The sequence below is a fragment of the Apaloderma vittatum genome, unplaced genomic scaffold, assembly GCF_000703405.1.
Source record: "Apaloderma vittatum isolate BGI_N311 unplaced genomic scaffold, ASM70340v1 scaffold11193, whole genome shotgun sequence".
Lineage (NCBI taxonomy): Eukaryota > Metazoa > Chordata > Aves > Trogoniformes > Trogonidae > Apaloderma > Apaloderma vittatum.
The window spans coordinates 36,110-52,045 of record NW_009709825.1 but is presented as its reverse complement, the minus strand read 5'-3'; the positions used below and the strand labels follow the sequence as shown (position 1 = coordinate 52,045).

The 15,936-nt window shown below is 35.6% G+C and overlaps 1 protein-coding gene across 1 annotated transcript in view; it reads left to right on the top strand.

Annotated features, from left to right (window-relative positions):
• Nucleotides 1–2,483: 2,483 nt before the first annotated feature.
• The window catches only part of ODF2L (outer dense fiber of sperm tails 2-like), a gene marked incomplete at its 5' end in the record, with an annotated part of 16,126 nt that continues 2,673 nt past the window's right edge, over nt 2,484–15,936 (top strand). Inside the window, 11 exons of the mRNA XM_009867078.1 lie at nt 2,484–2,546; nt 2,779–2,850; nt 4,229–4,342; nt 7,019–7,204; nt 7,972–8,081; nt 9,473–9,608; nt 10,172–10,282; nt 11,423–11,527; nt 12,656–12,813; nt 14,828–14,935; nt 15,023–15,185. Coding sequence (XP_009865380.1) covers nt 2,484–2,546; nt 2,779–2,850; nt 4,229–4,342; nt 7,019–7,204; nt 7,972–8,081; nt 9,473–9,608; nt 10,172–10,282; nt 11,423–11,527; nt 12,656–12,813; nt 14,828–14,935; nt 15,023–15,185 — 1,326 coding nt within the window. The remainder of the gene's footprint in view (nt 2,547–2,778; nt 2,851–4,228; nt 4,343–7,018; nt 7,205–7,971; nt 8,082–9,472; nt 9,609–10,171; nt 10,283–11,422; nt 11,528–12,655; nt 12,814–14,827; nt 14,936–15,022; nt 15,186–15,936) is intronic.

Here is a 15,936-nt window from a genome sequence, read left to right as displayed (position 1 = left end):
AGATAGCTGCACTGCTTCTTTATTGGACTTCAATCTTCAGGAAAAGGTTCCTCCTTATGCCACAGAGGCAAGTTCATTCTGTTCCTGTTAAGCTTGATTTTATGTTTTTGCTTCCTGTTGTTAACAAAATTCAGAATGGGTATTTCAAAACATACTTCCTAGCTACAGATGGAAAGTAAGTGATATTTCAAAAAATGGGTGAGTGCTGGACATAAAAATGGTACACAGAAACTAGGAAAAAATTCGTAATTTTTCTTTTCTGCTTACACAGATGGGCTAGGATAAAGGAAACGTGGTGTTTAATCTTCCAAGATGCTATTTTCCCTGGAAGTAATTAAATTCAAGGACTTAGTTTTTGACTATATAACCAAAAAAAGCTATAGAGACCTGCATTGTCTTACACATGTTAAGGTCTACCAGGAAATGTAAGCCTGTAATAAAACAAGATGCGTAAATAAATTTATAGAAAATAAAAAACTTTAGACATTTAGAGTCATTTATCTTATGGCAACCATTGGAAGCAGGGCAGTCTACATTCTGACTCTGTGAGGAGTGATCTTTTTAGTTGGGAACTTCCCAAAATCACTGCTGTGAAACGTGATATAAGTGTCTGAGCAGGATTTGACCTCCACCTTCACTGGAGGTAAACTGTTGGCCATGTCGATTAGGTGCGCTCTTTGAGCGATCACTTTGAGGGTACATCCTGTGATATCACGGACGTATAGCCATGTTACAAGTCATAAATGAGGGATTTCTTTGATCTTTAAAATTTCTCCTGACTGATTCCCCTGAAGAGCTGACTCACTTTATGTTGATATACTTGAATTAGCAAGGTCAGCGTCCTGACTGTGAGTGACACTAAACGTTACGTAATCATGAGCGCTATTTCAGAGTAAAACATATGTGCCACCTGGAGAAGCAGAACTCCTTTCACTGGTTGAGCCATATAAAAAAGGATTATCACAGAACTGCAAAAGCCATGCAAGATGGAAAATATTTTATTTCATCTAGGCAAAGAAACTTACAGTCTAGAACACCAAGAAAATATGTAAGGCATAAATATTGCACCAATGCCAATGTACATTTCTTAAATTAACATTTAGGCTTATCATTTTCTTTAATGGACGTATTGGGAAGATTTTTTGTTATGTCCTGTGCACTAAGAAAGTTCCTGCAGAGTTGGAAAGAATTTGGCTGGCTATGTGTTTTAAAACGGGACGTGGATCACAGTGAATTCCTGTTTAAAAGTAACATCATATGGAACTTGCACAGAAACCTGACAGAGTGAAGAATGTAGATTTCTTTTGAAATTAAATGTGATTTGTCGTTGCTGACTTTCTTGGCTTTCTTTTGGAAGTCGTAAAGCTAACCTTTTCTTCTTGCAAGCTAGTATCAACAAGATAGGTGTTTATTCTGAACTTTAAAAAAAATTAAAGATAATAGTGATCTTCAGTTTTTCATAGACAATGCTAGCTGTCTTATAGCATAGAGGCTTTTTGTCGATCGTTAGAAAGACAATTTCCTGAGAATGAAAAGATGGTATGAATAATTTAGGTTTCTGGTCACTTCTCAATTTTGGAAAGTCTTCTGAGCACTTCTCTTTTTGCTGATAAATTAATGGAGTCACAAAACATCATTCCTATTTTTTACTGATAACAGATGTGACTCAGTGTAGTCAGGAAAGGATAGGACTAGTCCTGAATGCATTATTTATAAGTTTGCAGTGCATGCAGAGGTAGAAACTTGACTGCAGAACTGAGGTTCATGTACTGACACTACATATAAACATGGGTTAAAAATTACAGAATATTCTGAGAAATTACATGCAGGCCAGGATAAGAAGAATGCTTTGCAAGAACTTGTAGTAAAACTTGTTGCTAGACTTTCCACCTTGAGGCAGTGGGTTTATCCTCTCACTAGTGAAGTTAAAATGCTTAGGATTTACAAACTGAAAGTCTCACAAAGTCTATTTTTTTTAAAAAAATTTACAAACTGAAAGTCTCACAAAGTCTATTTTTAAAAAAAAAATAGGAAGTTACCCCCCTCCCAAAATCAGACGTGAAAATGAGAAGTTTAGCTGAAAATACTATAGACACATAAATGCTTTTGGATTTGTAGTAACAGTCAATGTAGGCTGCTTTCTGTGATGTACAAAGGCTTCTACTATTTTACTGTGTATTTAAATAACACTTAAGTATTTATGAAAGTATTTATGATAAAGTCCTTTTAGCTAAAATAAAGAAATTAATGCATGGAATGACATGTTTTCTTCAGCTATGAAGTTCTATGCACAAAATAAACTGAATCTTTAGGTTTTAAACCACAAGCTCTAAGCAGCTTGTGAATATGCAAGCTGTTACATTCATATATTCCAAATCTGAAAATGTAGCATATTACATGTACTAAATTCAACCTTTGAAAAAATGCTAGATCAATTATAATGGAAGATTTTTTTTTTAATATTTCCTGCTTCTTTCTTGCAGTTAAGGAGTAAAAACATTGATTCTTTGATGCAGAAGTTAAATGAAAATGAAACCCAAAATACTGTAAGTAGATTGACATTTCTGTCACTTTTTGTTCTATGCTGTACATGTTCTGTGTACATGTATGTCATGGCATCATACAATTTCAAGTGACAGTGGCAAAATGGGAGCATTTGGGGTTTATCATCACAAAATGGAATCTTAGTTTTACAGCTGCAGTGTTCATAAGTGTGCATTACTGTTGCATTGTTGTGTACAGACATTAAAATAATTTCTTTTTTTTTTTCCCATGAAGAATCTCAGGAGAAAAATACTTGAAAGGGAGAAATATGTTAAAGAACTTTCGTCCAAGCTTCAGCTTGAAAAAGTGAGTAACCAGTTCGGGTGGCATGAATGTGTTCTCCCAGTGTACTAGACTCTTATTTACAAATTTTAAATTTTGAGAAAAGCAATTATTTCAGAGATCTATGAAGAAAAATGGAAAATCATGAAAGATGTTTCCCACAGAAATAACTTAAAACAATTTTAAATTTTGAGAAAAGCAATTATTTCAAAGATCTATGAAGAAAAATGGAAAATCATGGAAGATGTTTCCCACAGAAATAACTTAAAAGCATCAAGACTGTATCCAAATCTATTAGGGATACAAGTTATCCTTAACACTAATGTCCCACAATTCAGGGAGGGGCATACGTCTGTACTAAGGGCTTTTGCTCCTCATTTACAGAATTGCAGTAGTTTTGGTGAAAAAAAAATACTTAAAAAGAAGTAATACAGAGTAAACTGACCAGATGATGTTCACAGTTAGTTTCCATAGCTCTTTGAGCTCAATGTTTTTAAAGATAGTGCTGACAGCGGAGCTACTATCATCAGAGGCTGACAAGACCTGCGTTGTGGTTCAGTGTTAGTGAGGGGACAGAGTGGGTTCAGTTCAGCCTTTAAGGAGACAACGGTGTATTTTGATTTTTGTAACTCCTTGGGATTCGTTTAGAGCCATGTGTCCTGTTTAAGAATTTTTCTTTGCTTAACCAAGAGAACATATCACGTGGCTGCAGGATAAAATTAGCCAGCCAATTATCCGAGTCTGCCTTTTTTTACTGGTATCTACAGAGAACACTTGCGCGGGTACATTACAGTGCTCTTCTAGTCTATACTGATAACATGACTTCCTTCTACCCATTTTCATTATTTCTTAGTTATAATGTGACAAAGGAATCAAGCTGGAGGAAATTTCATGTAGTCGTCTGACCTCAGTTCTCATGGCAGAAGTTTCCTCTCATCTTACGATTCACGTTTTCCCCCAAAATTAGAGCTTGAATTAAATGTACTTCTAGTAGCAGGTGGTGGTCTTTGGTATTTAATGAAGATCAGTTCAGGTCTGATGAGTCAGGGCAGAACCGACAGGTGTGGCTTAGTTTTGGTCAGCCTGCCAGCTAGATGCCTTTGCTTGGCCTGGATTTCTGAGTTCATGCTTCCAGGCCTTGTTCGCTACTGAAAGAGTCAGATTAAATATGAGGCATCAGTTATACATACATTCTTTTGAGTTTATGATTTCAGTTGGATGTTAATAACATGAATAACAAGTTACTGATTATGAGTATACTTGTAGAGCATGTTTTATCTTTTCCAGCTTTTTAGAACATTCTAATGTCAGTTAGAAACTACAGCAAACTAGAAAGAATATAGATAGTGTCGTATGGCCTGTGTCTGTAAGCAGTAGATCTGTGTTTGTTTCTCTTTCTTAGGTCAATGTACAGAAAGACCATCTGTCAAGATCAGTAAAGGCAGTACAAGCTCACCTGCAATGTCAGATTCAAAGAAAAGAAGTGGAAAATGATGAATTAAAAATGAAAGTGCAGGTAAACATGTTTCAGTATATGTGGAAAAAAATGAGCAAAGCCTTACTATGGTCCAAGTTTAAGTTAGATGTGAGAATTAAATCTTGAAGCATCACTTGAAGTCAAACTCTTGGTAAAAGAAAAATCATATACAAGTAAAAATCATTAGCATTTATATTTTTGCAGTTTGCCTGACCACACTATCTTAGTTGCAGGGTGGTGGTTTTTTTTCTTCTTTTGTCAACTGACAGCTCTGCTGAAGAGAGGTTAAGCACCCATAGAAACACTTGCACTCACCGAACTGTGCTCTCTAGAAAATAGATACCGATCCTGAGGTAATCTCTGTATAGTCTATAGAAAGAGATAGGCAAGTCTGCGGCATGAGGTTCTGCTGGAAGATAAGGGTGATGAATCACCACTTCTTTGTTTTTATTGACTGTGAAGGAATCAATAAACCTCTTAATGCTGACTGAAGGAGAAACTGTTAAGAGTAATGCCTAACCTCACTTTAAGGTAGGTGGAATTGTTTGCATTTTCCACTCTAAAAAGCAAGAGGTAAATTTGGGCATTTGCATTGATTACTGGATTTAGAACAAGGTCGTGTGTCAGAGGCTGGAACTGTATGTGGCCTCAGATTTCAATATTTGAAACTTGTCAAGAACATGGGCATGAGTGAGAAAACACTGGCCAAAAAATAACGTATTTCTAATTTCCAACCTTTTTTTTACTAGCATACATCCCCTGTTAATCATATTATTTAAGGCTGTTAAAGCATCTGTAGCAACTCAGCTTCAAAAAGTCATGTATGTCCATATCTGTATAAATACCTCATGTTTTCTTCTGAATAGAAATTGCGTTCTTGTTCTACCTTGTACAGTTACAGAATACCAACAATATTTCATTAGTTAAAGTAACTTGATCTGCTACTGTATTTTCATTCAATCTTTATTTAAATGTTTTGTTTGTTTGCTATTAAGAAAGTCCTATAGTCAGTTGCTAGCTTAAATCCTGGTGATGATTTCATGAATATCTGGACAAAAGCTTTTGAAAGCTTAGCATTACCCTTATGAAATTAATTCTCAATTTGAATTTACTTCAGCCACTGAATAGTGCCAGTAGCACTTACTCTTAGTGTGATTGTGACCTCCTGCGGTTGTAACAGGGGATAACAGTTGTTTACTTATACCAGCAACTAAAGAATGTACATAGACTCAGACTTTGTTTGCTCTATTTACTGCAGGTGTTCTTCCCCCTCTAAGCCACTGCTTTGTTTATTATATATTATATGCCCTATCAGCATCTATATATGAAAACGAGTTCCTGTAAATTTAAATTTTTTATAATTTCATTTTTTGAAGTAATACTTTTCCTTTTTGTTGAGTCCCAGTACCTGGGACCACCTTTGACTTGGAAAACTATATGCATTTTGCATTGATTGCGGAAAAGTTTTGGGGCCATTAGCAGGAGCTATACTGACAAGTATCGTCTTATGTGCATAATATGTGTATGTGCTAGAACGTGGCAAATAGTATCTTGAATAAGGGTGGCACATTAATGTAGTCAGTAGGTAAATGGCGTGTCTTTCTGGTCTTCATTCATGTAGAACATAATTGTCAGACCGAGACTCAAATGTAGGAAACAAATGCATTAAATGTTCTTATAATTAGGTTTTTTATCAGTGACTTAAGACAAATTTTACACTGCTGGTCTACTTACATTGCTGTAGTTTGGCAGAAGAATAATAATAAATGGAACTTGTAGTTGTTGTTATGAAAGCGGTTGTCTACTGGTAGCTTGGTCATGTTTTTGATAAACTGTAGCACCTTAAATAATCTCATATGAGATTCATCTTGATGAAGAGTCTAGTATTGCTTTTCCTGTATATCATCATATAGTGTTTTAATGTCTGGTCTCTTTCTTTCCCTTCAATAACAAGGGATATGATGACTTTCATATTTTTCATCTACAAGTTAGAGAGGACAGCTTCCTGGATTGGAAGGAATCAGTACACTCTCTTCATCAGAGTGGTATAAAAATCTAGTTGGTCAGAAATATTAACAGCAATAGGAAACATAGTGTAATGACAGTTGTAGAATCCAGCTCTTATCTACTACATAAGTGGATATCACTAGTAGTGTCATTAAGGTGATACTCTTTTCAGAAATCAGCCACTAGGGATGATGAAACTGTTTTTACTTTACTTATTATAAATGGATTTAACATCACGCCTTCCACATTGAAATTCTGCGGTCATTTCCAAGAGCACAGAGCAATGGTTAGGTTGCTGTTTTCCCCCCTACTCCTGGCTGCTTCTGGAACACGCACTCTCTTCTCTTGTCATCTTTATAATGAGCTTTCCGACATGTATTTTCTCTTGCCTACTACTGTGCATATAGAATCACAGAATGTCAGGGGTTGGAAGGGACCTCTGAAGATCATCTAGTCCAGCCTTCATCCCAGCACACCTAACCACTACACCACAGCCTCAAGCACTAGATCTACCTTTTTTTTAAACGCCTCCAGGGTTGGTGACTCCACCACCTCCCTGGGCAGCCTGTTCCAGTGCCTCACATTTGAGATACAAAGACATTACGAAAACAGATTAAAAATGTAATTGGTATCACTCATTGTGTTATGTCACAAAATGGTCAGTAAGGTATAGAATTTGAAAAAAGTTGATGTTTGATTATGCTGCAGATTCTAGAAAAGAAAATTGCAGATTGGAAACTTCAAGTTGGTGAATACAAGCACCAGATGCTAACCTTAAAGGAAACAAGTGAGCAAAAGAATGCTGCTCTGAAAAAAGCAGTCAGGTCCCAGAAACAAAGAGCTCAACATTTTGAAGCAGCTGTGGAAAATCTAATCTTCAGAATAAGAGAACATGTGAGTGACTATGCTGTGAGCAATGTTGTGCCGTGTTGTTTTAAACTGAACAATTGGGAGACCCTCACCTGTGGAAAATACTCTTAGATGTGTTGCCGTCGTTTTGGATATGCCAGTATTAAAGATACATTTTTCCAGTTAGTATAGAATCATAGAATGTTAGGGGTTGGAAGGGACCTTGAAAGATCATCTAGTCTTGTTTGATCTTTGTGAGTAGTGGATCTTTAAGTACGTTTAGCAGAACTTTTGATGTGTTGTAGTCACACTGTTGTTTTCTGGTGTAGTTTCAAGATAGCATATGTTGGTTAATTATCAATATTTCTTGGAGGCACTTTACCTAACGTTGCGTTTCTTACTTAAGTTTTTTTTTTATTCTGAAAATATTTTGGCATAATTTTATTTCTGTACTAATCTATGTAATCTGTATGTAGTAGAGCTGTATTGGAGACTGATATTTTTCTTGTAAGAAAAGATTTTATTTTTAAATTTTGAAATATTGTTGTATTCTACAGTTGATGCGCAGTGCCAGTGTTTAACTGTGTCTCTGCCTTGAAAGTAAGTCTGTACTTGGACTTTAATTTTTTTAAATGTTGGTACTTCTGTTTATTTTGAGACAGGACAACACTTCCAATGCTTTGTTCTAGGGAGATCCAGTAAAGCCATTTTATATTAAATAACGCTTGTGTTTTGAAAAGAATTGTACAACTAGATGGCATTCCTCAGTGACATTCTTTTGTTACATAATTTGTAATTCCTGTATTCTCTAGGAAGTCAAATTGTCTGAGATAACGTCAGCTTCCGATGTCTGGAAAAACCAGCTTGATAGGGTGGTTAAAGGAAAGAGGATATTAGAAATTCAAACAGAAGATCTTAAGAAGTAAGTTAAGCTGTGGGTCCTTTTTTTTTTTTTTTTGCTTCTGTAGTCACACTGTGTTGAGACTTAGTAGTCTAGTACTGTGAAAGCTTCATTTCCTCAAACAAACAGGGAACACACTTTTCCCTGCATAGTGGCCTCATTGGCCAAATTTTCCCTTTAGCTACTGTGCTGCTTCCTCAGAACCACTTAGTTAGTAACTGACTCAACAGCTTGAGTGTTAATTCTTGTGTCTATTGCAGTACAGAAGATTCTTAGGCTTCTAGTTTCTAGTTCAGACTAATGATAGGAAAATTCTTTCAGTTCCACTTATGTCTCACTCCAGTAGAGGATAGAGAAGGGTTCCTCACAGATGTGCATTTGCACAGTTTATTCTTGTAAGGAAAAACAACACAAAATTGTCCAACCTTATTCAAACTATGCAACCAAATATTAATGGACATGAAGGATACATTGCTTTCTTTGGCAGTGACAAATACCCTTTTGCCTTTTCTGTTGGTAGAAATATGGACTCAAACAAGCAGAAGAAACTGGTAGGTGCCTTTATGCTAGGTCTAAGGCAGAATGTTTATTTTCCGAAGAACTTGATTGATTCTGAAATATTTAACAGCTCAGATTAAATAGGCTTGACTGTTTTGTTTTTGTTTCAGAAAATCTGCCATTTCTGAAAATGTTGTCAGCATATTTTAAAATGTAACAGGAGTGCAGGTACTTAGTGTCAGTCCAGAAATCTGTCTAGCCCACTGTCAGTCCAGTGTAGATAAGGAGACATCTAGGAAAGAATAAGAAAAGGGAAACATCTATGATACTTCACTTGAGAACTCATTCTGCTTCAAGCTGTTTTTGTCTGGTTTTGTTTTACTAAAAATCTCAGTCTTTTCTTGAAATGCACCTTTCTAACAAGACTTGTTCTACTAGGCAGCGTATGACTAAACAGCAGAACAAATTGTATTGTTTAACTTCATTAACATGAAAAGCAAGTGGTGAGGGATAGCACGATTTGTTGCTTTTAGTAATGGAAAGTGCCATTCCTAAACTGGCTGTGGAATGCGCTTGGTAGGACATTATCTTATAGAACCTATAAATTCAGTATAATTCCATTTTGTAGAGTATATGTATGCATAGTTGTGTTGGAAGTATGCTTGCGTGTTCTAGATAGTGAATATATTTAACTGAACTAGAACCTTTTCTTTGGTGTACCACCTTTTTTTGGATAGTTTCTTATTTCAATAGATACTGCTGTCTTGGAATGCTTTATTGTATTCTCTAATTATTTTTTTTTAGTTAGTAAATAAGAACAATGAAGGAGTATGTGTTAAGATACAATTTAATTTGCATAGTGAGAGTTTTGGTAGCATTTTATATTATGCAAAAGTTCTTGCCTGTCTGACAAGGCAGATCACAAGCCTTTGGGAAGACCTGAAAAGAAAGGAGGAATGGAGAAGAAACTGGGATGAGGAAATTCTTGGACAGCTAAATTCTGTTAACTCTGAAAATGAAAAGATTTACCTTGAAAATGAACAATTAAAGGTGAGATAATTTTAAATCTTCGTCGAATGGCTCTGCATTTATGGTATATTAATGAACTAACCACATTAATTCCCTTTGGGCTTTTGGTCTAGAGGTCCCAAACCTGCAGAATAAATTTTGCCATCCATGTTTTTTACAGCAAGTGAAAATGAGAAATTGGCAGTTTATTGGTGGAAATCTATGGGAAAGCTAGGAATAGGGTTGTCTCATCATCTATCTGCTTAACCAGGATACCATTTATTTTACTGTCAGTAGCTATAAAATTGCTAGAAATTATTCTTTCATGTTTGTAAAACTTTCTTTCAAATTAAAGAACAGAGTTTAGCTCAATTATTAATTTAAATTTTAAAAGGGTTTAAAGGTTTTATATTTTATGTATCCTCCAAAGTAAATGTTCTCATGAGCTGGCAAATGCACTGTGGGCTGTTGTTTTTGTTTGACAGGATAAATAGCTATGGCACTATTTTCTAAGGCCTGCAAGTCACTTGCTTGAAATATCATATTGTATATTATGCTATTTTAATAACACTTACAATTTTTATGTTTTCCATGCTTTAACCAAGGCTTCCCTTGCTACACTGGAAAACAGTACTGTTTCTGTTGAAAAAGAGCTGCTAAATCTTCAAGAAACGGCAAAGCTGCAGGAAAATCTCGTTGAACAGTATAAAAATCAGGTGACTCGCATGTCTGAAATGTTCAAGTATGGTTTTTAAATTTGTAAACAGTTTTGAGGAAATGATAAAGGTCTTGTTTGTAATAAACCAGATTTATTATGGTGATTTTAATACTGTCGTAACATTAGGCCTGATAGAAGAGAGTGCCGTTACAAACCATATCCAGAAATAGTCTCCACACGATTCCGAGTACGTGTAATCCTCACTGAATTGTGGGAAGCCTGGTTGCAGCTAGCTCATTGCATGCTTGCTTAGAAGAGATTTGTGTTGTAAGAAGTGAGTTGGCAACCCAATAATCTATATTTAAAAAGTAAAATTTGAGTCTGATGTCTTTAGTGGACATAGCCAACAGTGTTTTACCTCTCCTTGGTTGTATCTGTTTCTGCAGTCCTAAGAACAGTAAACTAGGATTCAAGTTCTACGGCGGGAGTCTTTCTATTTAAATTGGGTAGCTTCACATTGAAAATACAAACAAAACATATAAATCAGGTTTAATATGGGCTTTTTATCAGTTCCTCTTTTTATGTATTTGATTTTATTCACAGAGAAGAAATTGTAGAACATTGATTCAAAGTTGTGTATATTTCTGCTGTAGTATAGACATCATTTCACTGACCGTCTTCACTGAAATCTTTTAAAAATCATTGACAAGAGAAAAGACATGATAAAAAATCTAAGTACGACTAGTATGCCTTGTTTGTGGAACGCATCACCACAATTAAAGTCGTTGCCAGCTTCAGGACAGATGTAGTTCTGGGGCACAGGCAGCCTTCAGCAGTGAGCAGGCCCAAAGTCCCTGGCTCACAGCTGTGGGGACTCCGGATGGGAGCTCTCCGTGATTCTTGGTATCTGGGAAGAGAAGGGCGAGTCATGCTGGCTGCTTCTGTGCCACAACTGGAACTCATTCTCCATTGTTGGAAACAAAATGTTGGTATCAGAGTGTTCTTGGCCTGGTTACTCTCTTCTATTTGTTATGATGAGTCGGATAATGAAAGTAAGTGGCTTCAGATAGTGACAAAAGTTGAGATTCTATTTAGAAATCAAAGGTTTTCTCTTATGCTTCGTACTAGTGATTCTACCTTTTCTATATTTAAAAGAAACACCTTGCAAATGTATGTGAAAAAATATATGTTGTCCTAGGTACAAGAATTACAAACAGCAGTAGAAGAATTGAAATCCAGATCTGAAACAGTCTTAAGTGAAAACAAAATAGTAACAGAAGGGCAATGCTTAGAAGTACACAAGGTAAGTTTTGCAGTAATAAAGCACATTTCCAAGCGTTTCTGTAGGGCATTGATCTTTCCTACGTTGTGATCTACTTACTAGAAGACACAAAGTACTGTCTCTTTTCTTTTTCCACGTATAAAATTTATTTTTTAATTCACTGAATATTTTACGAAGTCTTACTTGTGAGCTGGTGGTTTTTTTGGATACTACACAGTTGCAAACAAGTGAGAAACGGTTCTTAGAGTAAAGGTTAATGAGTTGGGCTGCTATTTTAGAATTCAAGAATTCTCTTAAAATGTGATTTTGTTGTTGATTATTTTAAAGCTAGATCTCTAGACAGAACAGCTGTGAGGAAAGCAAACTTACTGTAAGACTGCTTTGCTTGTTTTAACTGGCAGCTAAAACTGAGAATCCACACTGAGATGAGTTTTAAATTTTTCAGCAGATGGAGCTGAATACTTGAACATAGCACATTCTTAAGCATCAGAAAACAATACAAAAATTGGTACAAAAATCAATTTCCTCAATTCCACATCTTGTCAAAATACATGGTCTTTTTAGTGATAAAATGAAGCAGGGACAAGTTTTGCATTGCCTGCAGTGTTCTTTTTTAGACAGCAGAATTAGTCCTCATCAGAAGAGCCTCTTAGATGTTCAATTTATTTCATACGAACTTTATTTTTCCATGTTTGAGTTGTAGAATGGAGAAACAAAATTCTTATCCCACAAATTATATTTTATGGCTCTGTGTGTGGCTTCAGATGACATTAGGTATTGCCCTCTTTTCAAACTGCAATAGTTGTATGTTCAAAATTTTTCCCGTAGGTTATTTAGTGTGTCTATATGCTATCTCACAAAATACATTGCAATGAAAATAAGATACAAGTGGAATATTGTATTATGAACTGCTAACACTTGCGTAATTTTGTAAATGTTCCTTATGAACGTTACTGAATGAAATACAGTCAGAGATGGAAGTTTCTCCAATGGTGAACCTGTGACTTTGTCAGTATTTTCTAAAAGAGGTGATATTATGCAACTTGTGTAGAATTTCAGATTTATTACTCATGTGAACACCATTAAGTATTACAACAATTAATTTATGGTTTTATACTTACGTTTTTCTCCTTTGATGCTATTATGCAGGTGAGGGACAAAATAGAGCCTGAGTTAAAGGAGTTAGAACATGTTTGTGACTTGCTGAAAGCAGCTGAGAAAAAGCAGCACGAGTATCAGGAAAAGCTTATGTCCTGGGAAACGATCCATGCACAGAAGTGCAAAACCCGTAGGGAGCTGCAGCTTCAGTGCTTAGAATATAGTGATTTTTAAAGATAAATGAGAAATATTTAGAAGAACCTATCTGGAACATTTTTTTACCATTAGTGTGTGTGACAGTTGCGTGGTTTCCTTTGTTATTTGCTTCATAAATCAAAAGCTTCTTCTGTAAGTATAAAACCATTGCCAAGTGTATTTATGTGAATCCAGTATGTGACAAGACCAGTTACTTTTAAATGCTGTATCTTTTAAGCGAGTATATTCTTGATCGCTTTGAACACTTATGTCCTGATGTGTGTTTCAGAATTCTTCCCTGGAAATAAATGTGCAAGTCTAGTTATTGTTTGTATCTAGTGGAATAATTTCATTGCACATTAGGTTTTGTTTTAATGTCTAATTTATAAACCGGACAATATTTGCTCAGATAAATAGTCATAAATTATGTTGTTGATGACGTGTATCTTTAACATTTCAATGATTACATTGCATTGGTTGATAAAATATTAAAAAATATATGCTTTAATAGGATCATTTCTATTTTTAGCAGAATTTTAGCTCTACTGCTTGTGTTTTCTCTGAATATGAATATTCCTCAGCTTTGTTTTTTCTGTGACACCCGTCTCAATGTCAGCCCTAAGTTTTGGGCTTTGTGGTGTTGTTCTCTTTTCTCTCTTTTTTAAAAAATGTGCTTTTGAGTTAGAATATTCTGCTAGGATAGATGACAACGGTGTTTGAATCAGTAAGTTTGCAAAGAGATTTAATCTTCCTGTGTCAGTAGGAAAACTTTACCTGAAACACAATTAGTCTCAGTGTTCCTGTAGACTTTATATGCTTATTAAAATATAGCTCTTGATTTAGTTTTAAATTTCTTGTTGAGATGATTATTATAGCATCAAATTTTGTGTTTGTTTGTATAATTTTAACTCTTTCCTGGAATACTCATAAGCTCATAAATCCCATCTTTGCTTACCAAAGTACTTAAGCAAAAATTAATTTTGTGGTACATATATAAAATGATATATGTAATTTTAATTAAGTACATGTTTTCCTGAATAAATGCAAAAAAGTTCTCTTAAGTATAGTGATGTTCAGGAATATAATCACCAGTTAATTTCAGCATTAAATCTTAGTGACATTCTTTAGGATTCTGACCCTCAATCCTATGACCAAAATTTAGGAAAATTCCTTCTGAAATAACTGGACCATATGCAGAAACCCTCTTCTGTGTTCAGCTGGACCCAGCCCCGAGTCTGCCACCCTTCTGCTGAAGGTTTCTGCTGGTACCAAGCCGCTGGCTGGGCTGCCTGTGGTTTACCTGAGCAGAATCAGCCAGGTTAGCTCAAGTTACTGAGTGGAACTGCTCGGGGTAGCCTGCTGAGGGCTGGAGGTTGTCCCTTCAAGAACGACGCCAGCCGGCTGCTGCTGTGGCTGTTCGTTACTCATTGGCTGTGGATGGGTGCTAGCAAGAGCAATAGTCTCACCACTACTGTCAAGAGATTTGAAAGACAACGTAGGAGTTTGTCAGTCTGGCTGCTGGGCAGGGGAAGACAGTTTGGCTTCTTGCTTTCTTCAGATTCTTCTGCGGATATACCTCTTTTTATGAAGTTCCTTGTCTTTTTTGATGTTCTCTACTTTCTGAAATTCTTTGCCAGTGCTACACTGTTATTCTGTGATAACTGCATGTAGATGTGGTATTATTTTTATACTTCCCTCACACTACAGTCACAGGAACTAATTTTTGCTGGAATCTAAAGCTTAAGAGTCAAAGTTCACAAGGAAATACACTCAGCCAACTCTGAATACACACAGCTGCATGAGCAGCATATGGGGTTTGTTAGGACTTCACTCTTTCAGTCTTAAAACACTCACTCAAAAGTTCGGTGTGCTACCGTGCTGCATTTTGTTTGTTTTAAATACAAGATAATGTTTACTTGGGTATAATATAGTAACTGAAATAATTGAAATTACAGTTAGATTGATTGGATTTTAACAGGCAAGCTTGCTTTACTCTCTAATACCCTGTATGTAGATCTCTTCAACTAGAAACGAATTGTCCTTTTCACTGGAGGAAGACAGTGTAACTGCCATTGGCAGTTATTCCTTAGAAGAAGAAAACTGGAACATTCAGAAGAAATACGAAGATCTTAAAAGGTAACTTTAAAAAAAATCTGACTGCAATAAATTCCTATGCTTTTCTGATATTGTGAATTATAATCGATTAATCTGTTTTGCATAAAGGCAATTAGAAAAAAAGGAATTACAAAATGAAGAACTTGCTTGTCGGCTCAGAAAAGAAGATGAGAGTCTTCAGTGCAGCACATTGCAGCTTGAATTGAAAATTGCAGAATATAATGGATTAACTAGACAACTGGAATCTGCTTTGGAAGAAGGGAGAAGAATGGTATTGATGATTTAATACATCTCTTAATCTTGTTTGCCATTTTCTAGTTAAAACATGTTCTTGAGAAGAAAAGATGGGATAAGAGTGTTTTGCACATAAGGAGCAATACTAAAATGTTACTGAGAGTTTCTGCATGTTTAAATTTCGATTTCACCATTCAACTTTGTAGAATTCTAATTCTATTGAAATTAATGACAAAGTTCAGTGGACCAGCATTTCTCTATCATTTATTTGGTGGCAAATTAAAATGCTTAAACTACCTAATATTAAATCCCACACATATGGCAAAAAAAGTTTCTGAGGAAAAGCTTAATCTTGCCTTTTTCTTATTTTCTTTGGAATAGGCAGCCGGCAAGAACTTCAGTGTTGAAATTCTTCTCATTTGAGAGGAAAGCTTTGCACACTTTGAATATTAAGCAGATTTGTCATTTGTGGAAAGGATGCAAACAGTAAATTAAATGGAAGAGAAAATGGAGAAATTTAGATTGCAGTGAACTGTATTAATCAGGAAATCTGTCGCGGGTTAGGGCTTGGCCGGCCACTAACGTGGACAGATTCTCTCTAACCCCCTCTTCCCCCTCAAAAACGGGAAGGAAAAGGGAATGAGGCAGAGAGACTTACAGGTTAGAAAAGAAAAACTAGAACAGCTTTAATGAAACAATAATGGATATAATAGTGAAATGATAAAAATTATAGAAATAAAGAACTATTTACAACTATATATATATTAGCCTGATATCGAACTCAACTC